This window comes from Sprattus sprattus (genome assembly GCF_963457725.1).
Source record: "Sprattus sprattus genome assembly, chromosome: 8".
Taxonomy (NCBI): domain Eukaryota; kingdom Metazoa; phylum Chordata; class Actinopteri; order Clupeiformes; family Clupeidae; genus Sprattus; species Sprattus sprattus.
This window is the reverse complement of record NC_137927.1, coordinates 19998115-20012016: the sequence shown is the minus strand read 5'-3', so window position 1 is coordinate 20012016 and position 13902 is coordinate 19998115. Positions and strand designations below refer to the sequence as shown.

Sequence of the window (13902 nt, the reverse complement as noted above, 5' to 3'; positions counted from 1 at the left end):
AATGCGAAACCCGCAAGAACTCTACCCCGAGACTAAGCAAAAAAAACATACAGTGTGGGATCAATTCCAGTTACAGGTTAGTTAGCTATCGCTAGATTTCAACAACTTTGGAAGATTTTTTAATACAATGAAAAACGTTGATTATTGAAAAGGATTAAGACTTTCAGACTAAGACTTTCACAAGGAACAGGGTGGGACAGAAGAGACTGAACGCCCTCTCCATGCTTTCTATCGAAAACTCGTTCATTAATGGACTGCTAGATTTTAACAACAAAGTCATTAAGAGGTTTGCTCAAGCAAAGAACCCTCGCGCCAACTTTGTTTTTAAGTGATCGGCATTGGTGAGTCAAAACTGTATTTTGTGGAGCTGAAGGAGATCATCTTTTTGTTTTTACAAAGTTTTGTTTAATAAATTATGCAAGTTATTGAAGCTATGTGTCTGTCTAATCTTTTTACTTTAATGTTATATTATAGTGCGTACCATGTTGGCGCTCTGAGATTCTTTGGAACGAAGAGTGTGTTTAAAATATAATGCATTATTATTATAGGCAACATCTTTGTGTCATCCTGAGCGCTAAAGCATGTGAAATGTATTTGAAATAGGATGTCTGCTCCCTGCTGGCACTCAAAATGCAGCCCATAGTATACCTAACTGGTCTATATACGTAGGTCTACTGTTATAATAATCAGCTACCTCTATTTTTGTGACGTGACATGAAGTCATACAAATTTGCCCCACCAGAAATTTCAGGCTAAAATCGCCACTGCAAGTCATTTATTTAATTGCCACTTGTGTGAAGTAATTAAAAGCAGGAGAGGTGTGATAATATTTTCTTGTTCTTGCTGCTATCTCTAACCAGTAGTAGTATTTTAAAACATGGTCTTCTTTGAAGTATACTTTACAAACAAAGAAAAAAAGTGCTGAGTAAATATTACCTTTTAAAAATCAAGTGTTATATAATTGTTTAACTTATGCTATGCTTCATTTAGATACCTATGCATTTGAAGGCAACGTAGAATTATATAGAAATCTGAAATAAATTACAATTTACTGTTATTATTGGTTATTGGACACATTTTTTTTTTTTTTTTTAAAGCCAATTAGAAATGAAATACACAAATACATAGCTGGTTTAGAACAATCTATCTGTTGTTCATCATCTACCTCCTCCCACTTGGCACTATCCTCAGGCAACATGGTGTTCAATTCCACTGTTATGCTGACGACACCCAGCTCTACCTTTCAACAAAGCCCACTGCTACTCTTCCGCCAGCTGTACTCACTGCCTGCCTCCATGACATCAAATTATGGATGACACAAAATTACCTGAAGCTTAATAGCAGTAAGACTGAGCTGCTAGTGGTTGGCTCCAAATCAGCTCTTGCTAAGATGGAACCTTTCACCATATGTGTAGATGGCAGCACCATCCCTTGCTCCAACCAGGTCAAGAGCCTTGGTGTCATACTGGACAATACACTTTCATTCAGTGCACACATAAACAGTATGTCAAGAAGTGCCTTTTACCATCTAAGGAACATTGCACGGCTTCGCCCAGCGCTCACCCAGCAGAGTGCAGAAGTCCTTGTGAATGCATATGTGACATCCCGCCTTGACTACTGTAATTCCATCTTGTCTGGAATCCCAAATAAGCTACTCCACCGGCTCCAACTCATCCAGAATTCTGCAGCAAGGATTGTAACACGCTCCAAATCCATCAGCCATGTAACACCATTGCTTATGCAACTGCACTGGCTTCCAGTATCCTACCGAATTGACTTTAAAGTCCTGCTCCTGGCCTACAAGTCCCTACACAACAGTACCCCCACCTACCTCTCTGACCTCCTGGAAGCTTACAATCCTGCCCGCTCACTGAGATCCTCCTCAGCAGGCCTACTGCATGTTCCTAAGGCGAACCTCAGCACCCTGGGAGAGAGGGCTTTCAGCTACATCGCCCCCAAGTTGTGGAATTCACTGCCAGACTACATCAGACACTGTGACTCAATTACTGACTTTAAAAGCAGACTTAAAACTCATTTCTTCAAGATAGCTTATGGACTGACTGACTGACTTTTATTTTTCTTATTTTTATTTATTTCTATGAGATGTTTTGTAATTCTCACAACCTGTTTGTGAAGTGACCTTGGGTGTCATGAAAGGCGCTTTAAATAAAAATGTATTATATATTATTATCTATAAATCCAGGAATCTCTGTGTGTCAGTCTGTCTAGGGCGTATCTCCCTGACGGTAGTTACGTTAGTTATGAGATTTTGCATGTAGCTTACGCATGTCATGAACCTGTGCATCCTTGATTTAGAAGATTTTTGAATCTATAGTTCGCGAGATATTTGTATTTTACCGTTTGCCGTAGGCACTATGGCTTATCGTTTCCCGTAGCAAGTCCCACCGATTGTGCACCGAAATGACGTCACAATCAAACAAGCTACGTCACGATCAGAACCTATAAAAGCGGATGGTCAAACTCGATTGTCAGTTTTTGCAACAAGACAATAGCTAAGTGGCTTATTATTTACACATACTGGAACAAGAAAACACAGACTACATACGGCAGTGAAACAAGGTGAGTTTTCTATAGATCAAACATGGTCTGAATGGAAACCATATGGGACCATCATACCTTTCAGAGTAGTCTGCCTAGGGCGTATCTCCCTGACGGTAGCTACGTTAGTTATGAGATTTTGCATGTAGCTTACGCATGTCATGAACCTGTGCATCCTTGATTTTGAAGATTTTTGAATTTATAGTTCGCGAAATATTTGTATTTTACCGTTTGCCGTGCATTGAAATGCATTGGGTTTAGCGACGCGATTTCTAAACCCAATGCATTTCAACGGCAGCCAATCCATTGTGACGTAGACCAGCGATTTGGGCGTAAAATTGCCTATTCATAACATTAGGCTACTTTTATTTTCATTAAACCTTATTACACGCACACTTAAAGCTGAGCCAACCAGACAAGACTAGACTACATACTGTAGATCTGATATCAGATCAACTTCAGAGATGTATACACACACACACGCAGACCGTTTTTTATTAACCATACCAGCGCTATTGATGTGATAAATAATTTTAACATACTGTAGCCTAGGTATAGCCTACTTGTTTGTGCCCTTGCATATTATAGCAAACGTGCATTCGGACGTTAGCTGGCAACTATGTCAGTCAGTCAAACAAACTGCTAACTTTAACGGTGGCCATCTAGTCGTTACGCTAGCTGCTAACATTCTAACGTGACTACTGCAGCCAATGTAGCCTAATGTAGCGTTAAATGGAAACGTCGGCTCAGATACACATACGCGTCTTTTTTCAGGCAGAAACGCTTCAGTAACGCCTTGGCAAAGTGCGGCGGACCAAAACAGAAGCGGTGCGCTTCCCTGCCTTGCGCTGGAAAGTTGAGAATAGTTCAACTTTTAAGCGCACCTAAAAAACGCTTCAAAGACGCAACGCGTGGTGGAGAAGGGGCTCAGATACACATATGCGTTTTTGTAAAAACGGGACGCGAGCAAATGCATTGATTCCTATGGTACGGCGCGTTTAAAGCGTGCGCCCCTTCTCCACCACGCGTTGCGTCTTTGAAGCGTTTTTTTAGGTGCGCTTAAAAGTTGAACTATTCTCAACTTTCCAGCGCAAGGCAGGGAAGCGCATCGCTTCTGTTTTGGCCGCCGCACTTTGCCAAGGCGTTACTGAAGCGTTTCTGCCTGAAAAAAGACGCGTATGTGTATCTGAGCCCTTAGCAGTATAGAGTTTTATATAGAAGTACCTCTATACTCTTTGGTTTTATGTGCAAGAGTTTGCACTGCGCCTTGTGCATAGGAGTTTGTAAAATGGTAAAGGATGTAGGCCTAACATTTATCTCCAGGACTAGCTGCAGTACAGATAAAACGAATGCAACTTACCTGAACATGTTTGCGAAGGTTCGATGTGGAGTTTTTGAACGCTATGAAATGACAACAATGCTGCGACCACTGATCTCAAAAAGAACTTTCTTTTTGAAATCAGTGGCTGCGACCTGTGGAGGGCGCGTCGATAACGCATAGCTAACTGACCTCTCCGTTTTTACCCTCTGGTTGCCGTGCGCTTGTATTCCAGTAAACAAAGATATGTGTACTTTTATCACAATACTCATTTTAATGAAAGCACAATGGAAATGTAACGGAGTAAAGAGTAGAATTCTAGTTCAAATATTTACTCGAGTAAGAGTAAAAGTGCAGACTTTATAAAGGAACGCAAAAAGTACTCGTTACCTGAAAAATGGTAACGAGCTTTAAATATACTAGTGCAGTGCCCGTAGGAATTATGCATTCTGCTAACACTACAGAATGCATAATTCCTACGGGCACTGCACTAGTATATTTAAAGCAAAATGCCCCCAAAAAAGTGTGTAGAACTTGATAGTAACTTAAGCAATGTCAGTCAGAAAGCTGTCTCACAGCATTCATTATATGAAATTAAATGTGCTTTATTTGGCAGAGGCCTTCAAATGAAACAACTTACATACGTTACAACATGAGGAAATCTGTTATTCTGCTAAAAATATGTAAGGCATCAAATTAGTTTCAACCTCAACAGCCACTAAAATACTGCCAATCAGTTGATACATATACAAATCCAGGGTGCAAATGCTGTATGCAGAGACAGGCAAAGACAAAAAGTAATCCCAATCTAGCACACATGTTTATGGAAAAAAACAGAATGTGTCAGACGAAAGTCCTTTTTCAGCTGTACAAGCCAGGTGCAACTTTGGTTTCCATGACAACAAACTAGTATATCCATAGAAACCATTGTTTCGTTCTTTTTTGGGCATTGAAAAGGGAGTCGCATAAAAAAGTTATTTCCCACACTTAACTTAGTTGACAAATATGTCGCTAACTGTCTCTTACACTTTGCACTTTGTTCCAAATTTGCCAGGAACTGCCAGATATAGGCAAGCAATTCCAAATTTGAATGTCCCACTATGTTTTCGAAACCTCCTGACACAATTTTAACATGCTGCTGGGTTTCTGGTCCTGGCCCACAACCAAAGATAAGGTGCTTTCCCACTGCACGCACCTTTGATCATGTTGATGGGAAGATAGTATACGACTGCTTGACATTTTTTTTATATACCTGTGACGTCATAGAAGGTGATAAAATTAATTATGTAGAGAAAGCTGTTTCTTTTACATTCACGTATATGGAAGATAGAGGTAGCCAGAGCCATGTAACCATGTAGATGTAGACATGGCCCTGAGGGTAGCTTTGGTGTGTATTTATGACGCGTTATAGACTGTCTGTCTCTCTAGATAGTTAGATAAATATTCATCCAGTTAGAACTTTAATGATGTAAGATGTTGGTAGAGGCTACTATGACATCACATCATTGCTGCCCTTTGTCAAAAGGGGAACACAATACAGTACCATTTCATAATACATTCAGCACTGGTAAGTACAATTTGTCTCTTTGAAATCAGATTGGATTTACTTAATTTAAAACCAGCCAGAATATTCTTTACTAGACATTACACAGTGAATACAGCAAAATGAATTATACTTAAGGAGTTATCATGTTGACCTTACTGTCGCTAAAGGAACACAATCAAAATGTCTGCTGAAATGTAGGTTTTGGTGTGGGCAGTGTTGGTTTAGTGATCTTATGTTGGCACTGCAACTAGGGATTTTTTGTGCTTGGACTTGATCGCGATAGAAGAGCAATGGCTACGTAAGCGTGTTGGTATGGTAGTTCCTGCACCATGGTGAAAAGCCATAAGACAAAAAGGACTGAGAAGTGGGACGTTCCTATAAATGTTCGAGCCACTAAAAGGTCCCCCTAGTTTCTGCAGTGGAAAGGCACCTTTAGTCAAACGGATATATATCTGAATGTGGTGTTAGTGATGTTTTAACATAAAAGGTAAGAGTACCTCTACACACCCATGATTGTTAAGCTCTATTTAACTCCTTTCTTTCCGCAGTTTCTGTTCATCCATCTGACACATAAGAAAGTGACATGACGGATAACAGTAGCGGTGAGGTGTCATGGCAGGAAGGGTTGGAGACAGGACTGTTACGGGAGCGAATCAGACTTGATGATGAACCTGAGGCTGAACATCGCCTTTTAAAGCAGGAAGTGTCTGCTTGCTTGCTGGATTTTAAAAGAGAAGTAATGGACAGGGAACAACGCAGATCACCTCAAGAGTTTCAGCAAATAAAACTGAAACCAGATGAGAAGACATGTGAATGCACTGGTAAAGGTGTGCCCCTGGACATGATGGCTAAAATGCTAACCAGCAAAGATGATGTTGCTGAAAGGAGAACAAGAAAAAATACGGAACAGGATTGGATTAAAATAAAAAATATGTTGTTGGACAGTTGGAAAGAGCAGAGAGAACGTGGGCTTCCAAATGAAAAGAACATCATGCTAACCACGGATAAGCCTAAAGTAGTGAAAGAGCCTCAAAGGAAAAAAAATACGAAACAGGATTGGATTAAAATAAAAAATATGTTGTTGGACAGTTGGAAAGAGCAGAGAGATCGTGGGCTTCCAAATCAAAAGAACATCATGCTAACCACGGATAAGCCTAAAGTAGTGAAAGAGCCTCAAAGGAAAGACCTTCAAGCAAAGTTTTATGAGGACAAGGAGGATGACAGGAGATGGTTGGAAACCTTTCAACCTTTAATGGCTATGGAAATGAAAGAATGGATGACCGGAGAATTGGACAGCATAAAACAAGACCTGAGAAGAGAGATGGAGGAGCGGGACAGAGCTAGACGGACAGAGGAGAATCTTTACCTTGAAAAATATGTCCTTGTGAAGCAGGAGATTACATTCCTGGAAAAACAAGTAAAGTTATCTCAACAACAGATGGCTTTTTTCAAGACCACAAATGAGGAATTGATTCAGAAGGTGAGAAAACTGGAGACAGAGATTCTAGTGAAACAAGAGCGGGGAAATTGGAGGGAAATGCAGCTACTAGAGAGAGAGATGATGAAACCAAACAGAATGGTGGAATATTACAGGGAGAAATATGGAAAGGAGAGGTATTTGGCTAATGACCTAAAACGATTTGAGGAATTGGCAAGCAAATCATTTAACGAAGCTGTATATGGCACAGACATTGATGATATGGAGATTACAGAGGAGAGTCAAAAGGTTGTGGTTGAGGACCAGAGGGACATTTTTGTTTCAAAATCTGCGGGTGACATTGAAAATGAAGACGGTCTTAACATTAATTCAGTTAGAATGGAAGAGGAAGAAATAGTAAAAATTGATGTGGAAAGACCAAGAATGTTGGAGGAAGAAAGGAAAGGGGTGGAAGAGGAAATAAGAATATTGGAAAATATGAGAAAAAGGTTTGAGAATAGAAAAATACTCCAAAAAGAACAATGTGCGGAAGATGAAGAGACAATGGTCATAGAAAAGAAACACTTCATACACCATATGCATACTGGGGGAGATGAGATTAAAGAGATGATCCCAAAAGATTTGACTGAATACCGAGAGGACATTCCTGTGATCGAATCTGATTTAAGTGACCCAGATACTGAGGATGATATTTCTCTGAAGGACACTGAGACCATCTCTGCATACTCCCAAGACATCTCTATTCACAAGCCAACACTGGACAAGAGGGATGAGAAGGAGGAAGAGAAAAATAAACTTGAGGAAGAGAGAAAAAAAATGGATGAGCAAGAAAGGAAATGGGTAGAAGAAGAAATAAGAAAAGGAGAGATGATCAGAATGGAAGAGCAAAGGAAGAGAGAGGAAGAAAAGAGATTAGAGGAGAATAGAAAAAAACTGGACAAAGAACAAAAATGTTTGAGAGAGGAAGAGAAAATTGCCATTGGAAAGAAAGACCTGACACGCCATCTGCATGAACTCACCCAAGCAGTGGAGAAAGGGCCAACTCCTGATGAAGCTGCAAACTGGACAGACACAGAGGAAGTAAAGATTGAAGAGATAATCCAAAGAGATGTGACTCAGTACCAAGAGGACATTCCTGTGGTCAAATCTGATTTAAGTGACCCAGAAACTGAGGATGATATTTCTCTGAAGGACACTGAGACCATCTATGCATACTCCCAAGACATCACTATTCCCAAGCCAACACTGGACGAGAGGGATGAGAAGGAGGAAGAGAAAAATATACTAGAGGAAGAGAGAAATAAGATGGAGGAGCAAGAAAGAAAATGGGTAGAAGAAGAAATAAGAAAGGGAGAGATGATTAGAATGGATGAGCAAAGGAAGAGAGAGGAAGAGAAAATAATGGTGAAGGAGAAGAGAAAGCCAGATGCGGTGAGGTTGGAGATGAACAGAGAGCAAATGGAGGAAGAGAAAAAGATGATGGTTGCAAGAAAAGAGAGAGACAATCTGTTAAGGCGATTGGAGGAAGAGAGAATGAGTGCCCTGAAAGAAAAGGATAAAATCAGAGCAGGCACTATAGATGGGGAACCCTTTTATTCAGAAGAGGAACACTCAGAGGGTTTTCACCTGCCAGCCTCTGAGAAGTTTGAGGATTCATGTAAGATCCAGAAAGCTCAAAAGATCCAGATTGAGGACATTGACCACGACTCTGAGGACAGCATGGTTGAAGAACTGAGCCAAGATGATCAGAGTGACATTGACATTGAGACGGAAAAAGAGAGAGACATTCTGTTTTGGCAAATCGAAGAGGAGAAGCAACAAGCAAAGAGAGAAATGCTGGCAGACATTTGGGCAGAGGTGATGGATGGGGAACCCTTCTATTCAGAAGAGGAATACTCAGATGGTTTCGACCTGCCAGCCTCTGAGAAGTTTGAGGATTCATGTAAGATCCAGAAAGCTCAAAAGATCCAGATTGAGGACATTGACCACGACTCTGAGGACAGCATAGTTGAAGAGCTGAGCCAAGATGATCAGAGTGACATTGACATTGAGACGGAAAAAGAGAGAGACATTCTGTTTTGGCAAATCGAAGAGGAGGAGCAACAAGCAAAGAGAGAAATGCTGGCAGATATTTGGGCAGAGGCGATGGATGGGGAACCCTTCTATTCAGAAGAGGAATACTCAGATGATTTCGACCTGCCAGCCTCTGAGAAGTTGGAGGATTCATGTAACATCCAGAAAGCTCATAAGATCCAGATTGAGGACATTGACCACGCCTCTGAGGACAGCATAGTCGAAGAACTGAGCCAAGATGATCAGAGTGACATTGACATTGAGACGGGTCATTTAGTGGAGGTTAAAAGCAACATCAGCAGCTTCACCAATATGAGGAAACCAGAGTCAAGCGCAGCAGTCCATGAGGACCAGTCAGGGAAACAGTCAACTAAGCCAAAAGGTAATTATACTGATATGAGTATTTTTTACAACAACTTGATTAATCACAACATTTTAACATGACCCGCAAGTGGTTATGATCACTTTGAACCCACAGCTACCTTTTATTGGTGAGCTGATTTAAAAAAAAAAAAAAAAACTTTGCGGCAACCGTGTTACCAGGAGCTTATGGTTGTCTTGTTGCTATGAGCTCGCTAAGGACACTTTTAAATAACGTGTTCATCATACGTTAGCGGCTGCCAGCAGTTAAGATATCTAATAATAACTAGGATATTTCATAGCCAGGTTAGTTTGCTAAGACTTCTCACACCTCTCGCAGAGATAAGTGCTCCATAGCATCCCATTAAATGCAGTCTAGTGGAATACACATCACCTGTTACTTTATCGCTATGGAAGACTGTGAGAGTATGAATGAAAGAGAGCCCCATTCAGTTAGTTACTGTATGCATTACTAACTACCAGGTGGGAAAAAATGCATTCCTGTGTATAGGACGCACCTGAGTATTAACCACAGGGCTGAATCAATGTACAAACTGTGGTTAATAGTTGGGAAATTACAGTAAAGTTAAACAGATCTCCCATCTCCTGTAGTGAGACCAAAATAATTGTGTCTGTTAAAAAGTTTGGAGCAGATTTGTTTGCGTTAAAAGGAACATCATAGACCAAATTACTTTGCTTAATGATATCCAGGTGGCATTCATTTTATGTTTAGAGTTCATCAGTGATTTTCTGTTTCTCCTAATGCTCTTCCCTAAGAGATGAATGGTAGACCTGCCATGTCATTGGAACCACTCGGAAAAACACCAGCAATTCCTTCATGTATGAATTACTTAAAGGGCTGCCCACTTCTAGTGGTTCATACAATCAAAACTTTAGTTTTTAAAATATCTACTGTTTTACTGATTGATCTAATATCCTTGAAAATGTTTTATTATCCTAATAAAGATGGCCAGCAGAGTGATGGTGGAAGGGTGCAAATGATAAGGAATGAGGAGCAAAGGAAATTAGAGATGGACAGAAAGAGTCTGGAGGAAGAGGAAATGACGGCTCTGAGAGAGGACATTTGGACAAAAACAGTGAAAGACAGTGAAAGACACCCTGGTGAGAAAGACTTGAGACGCCCAGAGGAAGGTAAGGCAAAAGGCAATATCAAGATAGGCAAGGACAATGAGGACAAAGGTATGTGTGCTTTTAACAGATACAGTAGGTACTGTACATATATACGTGTGTATGTATATATGACTTAAAAAACTTCTTGACTACTTTAACTTGAAGATTACCATTACCTTTTTCATCATTAAACTATTGTCATTCTCTACAAAGAACCTATGATAAAGCTTGAAAAGACAGAACATGGAAACTCAGAGAATATACTGCTGCAGTCACCTTTACAAAACGGGACACAATGACAAATCTGATTTGACTTAACTGTGCTTGAAAATCATACACAATGTTCACATTTATATTTAACCTTATACAGATCTCCTCTCTCCTATTGTGGGAAACATGTCACCAAAGACTCTGTCTCCTGCACGAGGTATCTTCACACTTTACTGTTGGATTGTTTTGAGTTGTGTGTACAATTATTGTATTGATTATATTAATGACTTCCTTCCTTCCAGTAGTTTTTCAGTAATTTCAGTGTGTCTTTGGCCTCCTCATAGGTATGATCGGTAGGCCTCTCGGATATCTGGAGCCACTTGGAAAAAGACCAACAGTTCCATCATGTATGAGAACTCATTTAGTCTATATACTGTATATCCCACACCCAGTGATTGACTCATTGTAGAAACTGGTGTTAAATTGTGTTTGAACCGGGTGCTGTGATATATTATTCTAGCATGCATTAATGTACAAATTGCCTGAAGTCCCTCTGCATGTTTTGTAATCCTTTAAAAAGACATGGCCATAGACCAGCAAGATGATGCTGGTGCTCAGGCCACAAAGAAACCTAAAAAGAAGGTAAAAGACAAAAGAAGGAGAGAAATGGAGAAAATGAGAACAAATAGTTGCGTAGAAACACTATTGGCAGGGCCTTCCTCTGACAAGAGTAACCTAGGCCCTGAGAGCACCTCAGATTCAGTACACCACGTGATGCCCCGAGAGACTGGGCCACCTGCTCATACAGAGCAGTTTGGACAGCAGTTAACACAACATGAAGGTAAATGTCATTATATGACATTTCTATGAGACAGTAGGGCCGAGATACATCTTTTAGATCAATTTACATCTTTTTTTTGTCAATCCTCCATAGGGCTTCTCTCACTCTCTGAGGAAAATGTGATGCCCCAAACCTTGCGCCCTTTACAAAGTATATTCCAAGGTAACTATAAACATCACTGTTCATGTATGTTAGTGCAGATTTGTTTGTGTGTCCAACAGAAACATGTAATGGCTTTCTAGACCCTTTTAACATCATTCATGTTAGTGTCAAATGCTTCAAGTTTCAATCCACTTTGTCCTTTCTTCAGATGTCACAATAAATAACAGACCTCCTGGCTACAGCCCCTTGGCAAAAAAACAGGGATGTCCCCAGGTATGACAGTACTCTGGTCATTTATAGATTCACACAGTATTGATTATGTGTTAACAGAATACTTCCTAACAATTGCTTGATTCGTTCTTTTTTCAGATTTGAATATTTTCCGTAACAGATGACAACCATCTACATATTTGTATGCATTTTAAAATCCTAAAAACAACAAACAATAAAAAAAGCATGAACACAAAAGTGGTTTCAGTGTCTCTTTAATCCAATATAGTGATTACGCAAGCATTTTTGGGACATCCAAATGCCATTATGTGTACCTTAGATGCTTCACAGTCAGGAAATACATGAATCCTTCACTGTAAAGTGAAATGCAAAGTCAAGGAAAAGCAAGAAATCTGCATCCAGCAGTGACTTTCTCCTCTATTATGAGCTTAATAGCACATTTCCTAGCACCCAAACACCCTAGGTGGTTTTCTCACATTACTGTATCACATCAGTGTCACCACAGTGATTCTCATTAGATGCCACCCACTGTGGACCACCTGCATTCAGGCATCAGATGATATGAAAGGGCTGGGTGGATGCTAACTCAAACCTCACACTGTTTACCCCAAATATTAGCCCTTTGAAGCCAAACTACATGTTTTGCTGGTGAACCCTCGCATCTTGCACTGGCATGACAAGGTCTGTCTCAGTACAAATTTCTCCATTACATTTTTTGGGAGGATTATACTTTTTATCTTTGTTTCATAAAATATAAAACACATTCTAGGATTTTTATAATAACAACAAAACAAAAACGGCAAAAATAATACAACAATGTATCACAGGTAACAAGCACAAGATAAAGAGGATTTATTGCAGAATTTTATATATTTATTTTAACACCAATCCGAGCTATGGGACAGGACTTTTAAAACATGTTTTTTTCTGGCATAAACATTCATATACATACATTACATAAACAAAGCTACTAATAGGAGTATTACACAGTTATAGTGTTATTAATAGGATTTTGTCATTTGTTCATCTTTAATAGTAATCCCCACCCTCACTCATTTGACTAGCCTATCCCAGATAAAAATAATTCTCTTCTGCTCTGAAACATTATATTTTATGTTCGTAATTGTGCTCAGATCATGGCAGTTTTCCTGGTCTTTGTCCCCAGACCTTTTACCTGTGACTTTTTGCCGTTCTTGTCAGGATCCTGCTCTTTCCATTTTGTGTTCGCCTGTTTTGTCGTGTGTGTGTTGTTTGCCATGTGTTTCCCTGCGTTTGTTTTGATATGTGCTCCTTGTGTTTTTGTTATGCCATGTGTTTTCTGTTTTGTTCTGAGACTCCACCCCCCCCTGCCCTCTGTCACTTCCTGGATTTCCCTGTCACCAATTACCAAACCTGTCCGTTAATCAGTCCACTCATTGTCTTGATTAGTTTATCCTGCCCCCTGTTTGTTTCCCACCAATTACATGTCTCCCCTCTAGTATTTAAGTTCAGTCTCCCCATTGTTCCATGTCTGATCGTAACCAAAAGTCTGTTAAGACTCTGCCTCTGAAACCTGTGAACTGGCGTATAACGCTTCTGCTTCAGTTCCCTGTATTATCTTCACGTTTGAGATACGTTTTTTGCCTTTAGTGTTTTTCCTTCTGCTCTGCCTGTTCTGCCTGCTCTGAATTTTTGGATTTTTGGTGTTACCTTTTTGACTTTGAATTTTTGAATCTTTTGTGTGTTACCTTTTTGACTGAGTTTTTGGATCTTTTGTGTTTTGACTTTTGAACTTTTGATTGACCTTCGGTACCAATAAACCTACATTTTCCCTGCATTTTTGGTCTGCAATTGGGTCTCTATTCTGCCGGATCCTAACAGTTCTGCCCATTACAAAATAATAATATGACTGATTTTCTACATTTCACAATAAAAGAGGACTGTAGTTTTGAAACCGAAGAGAGGAACAGAACTATGGAACAATCATTTTCACTCATTTTTCACATCTTTTGACAACAGCAAGTCTTGGTATCTGTAAGCTTACTGTATCTCTGTGTTGAAAATATAAACTACCATAATATATGAAAAGAAATGTTATTGTTAGTGTCCTCATT

At 39.8% G+C, this 13902-nt stretch overlaps 1 protein-coding gene across 1 annotated transcript; it reads left to right on the top strand.

Moving 5' to 3' along the window:
• Positions 1-6006: 6006 nt before the first annotated feature.
• Positions 6007-11953, top strand: LOC308369180 (uncharacterized protein; the record flags this gene model as incomplete). The annotated part of the gene is made up of 9 exons (XM_080843524.1): positions 6007-6339; positions 6478-9316; positions 10261-10494; positions 10796-10852; positions 10980-11042; positions 11216-11476; positions 11570-11638; positions 11787-11851; positions 11948-11953. The coding sequence occupies 9 exons, from the start codon at positions 6007-6009 to the stop codon at positions 11951-11953; spliced, it is 3927 nt and encodes a 1308-aa protein (XP_080699650.1).
• Between the last annotated feature and the right edge of the window lie 1949 nt (positions 11954-13902).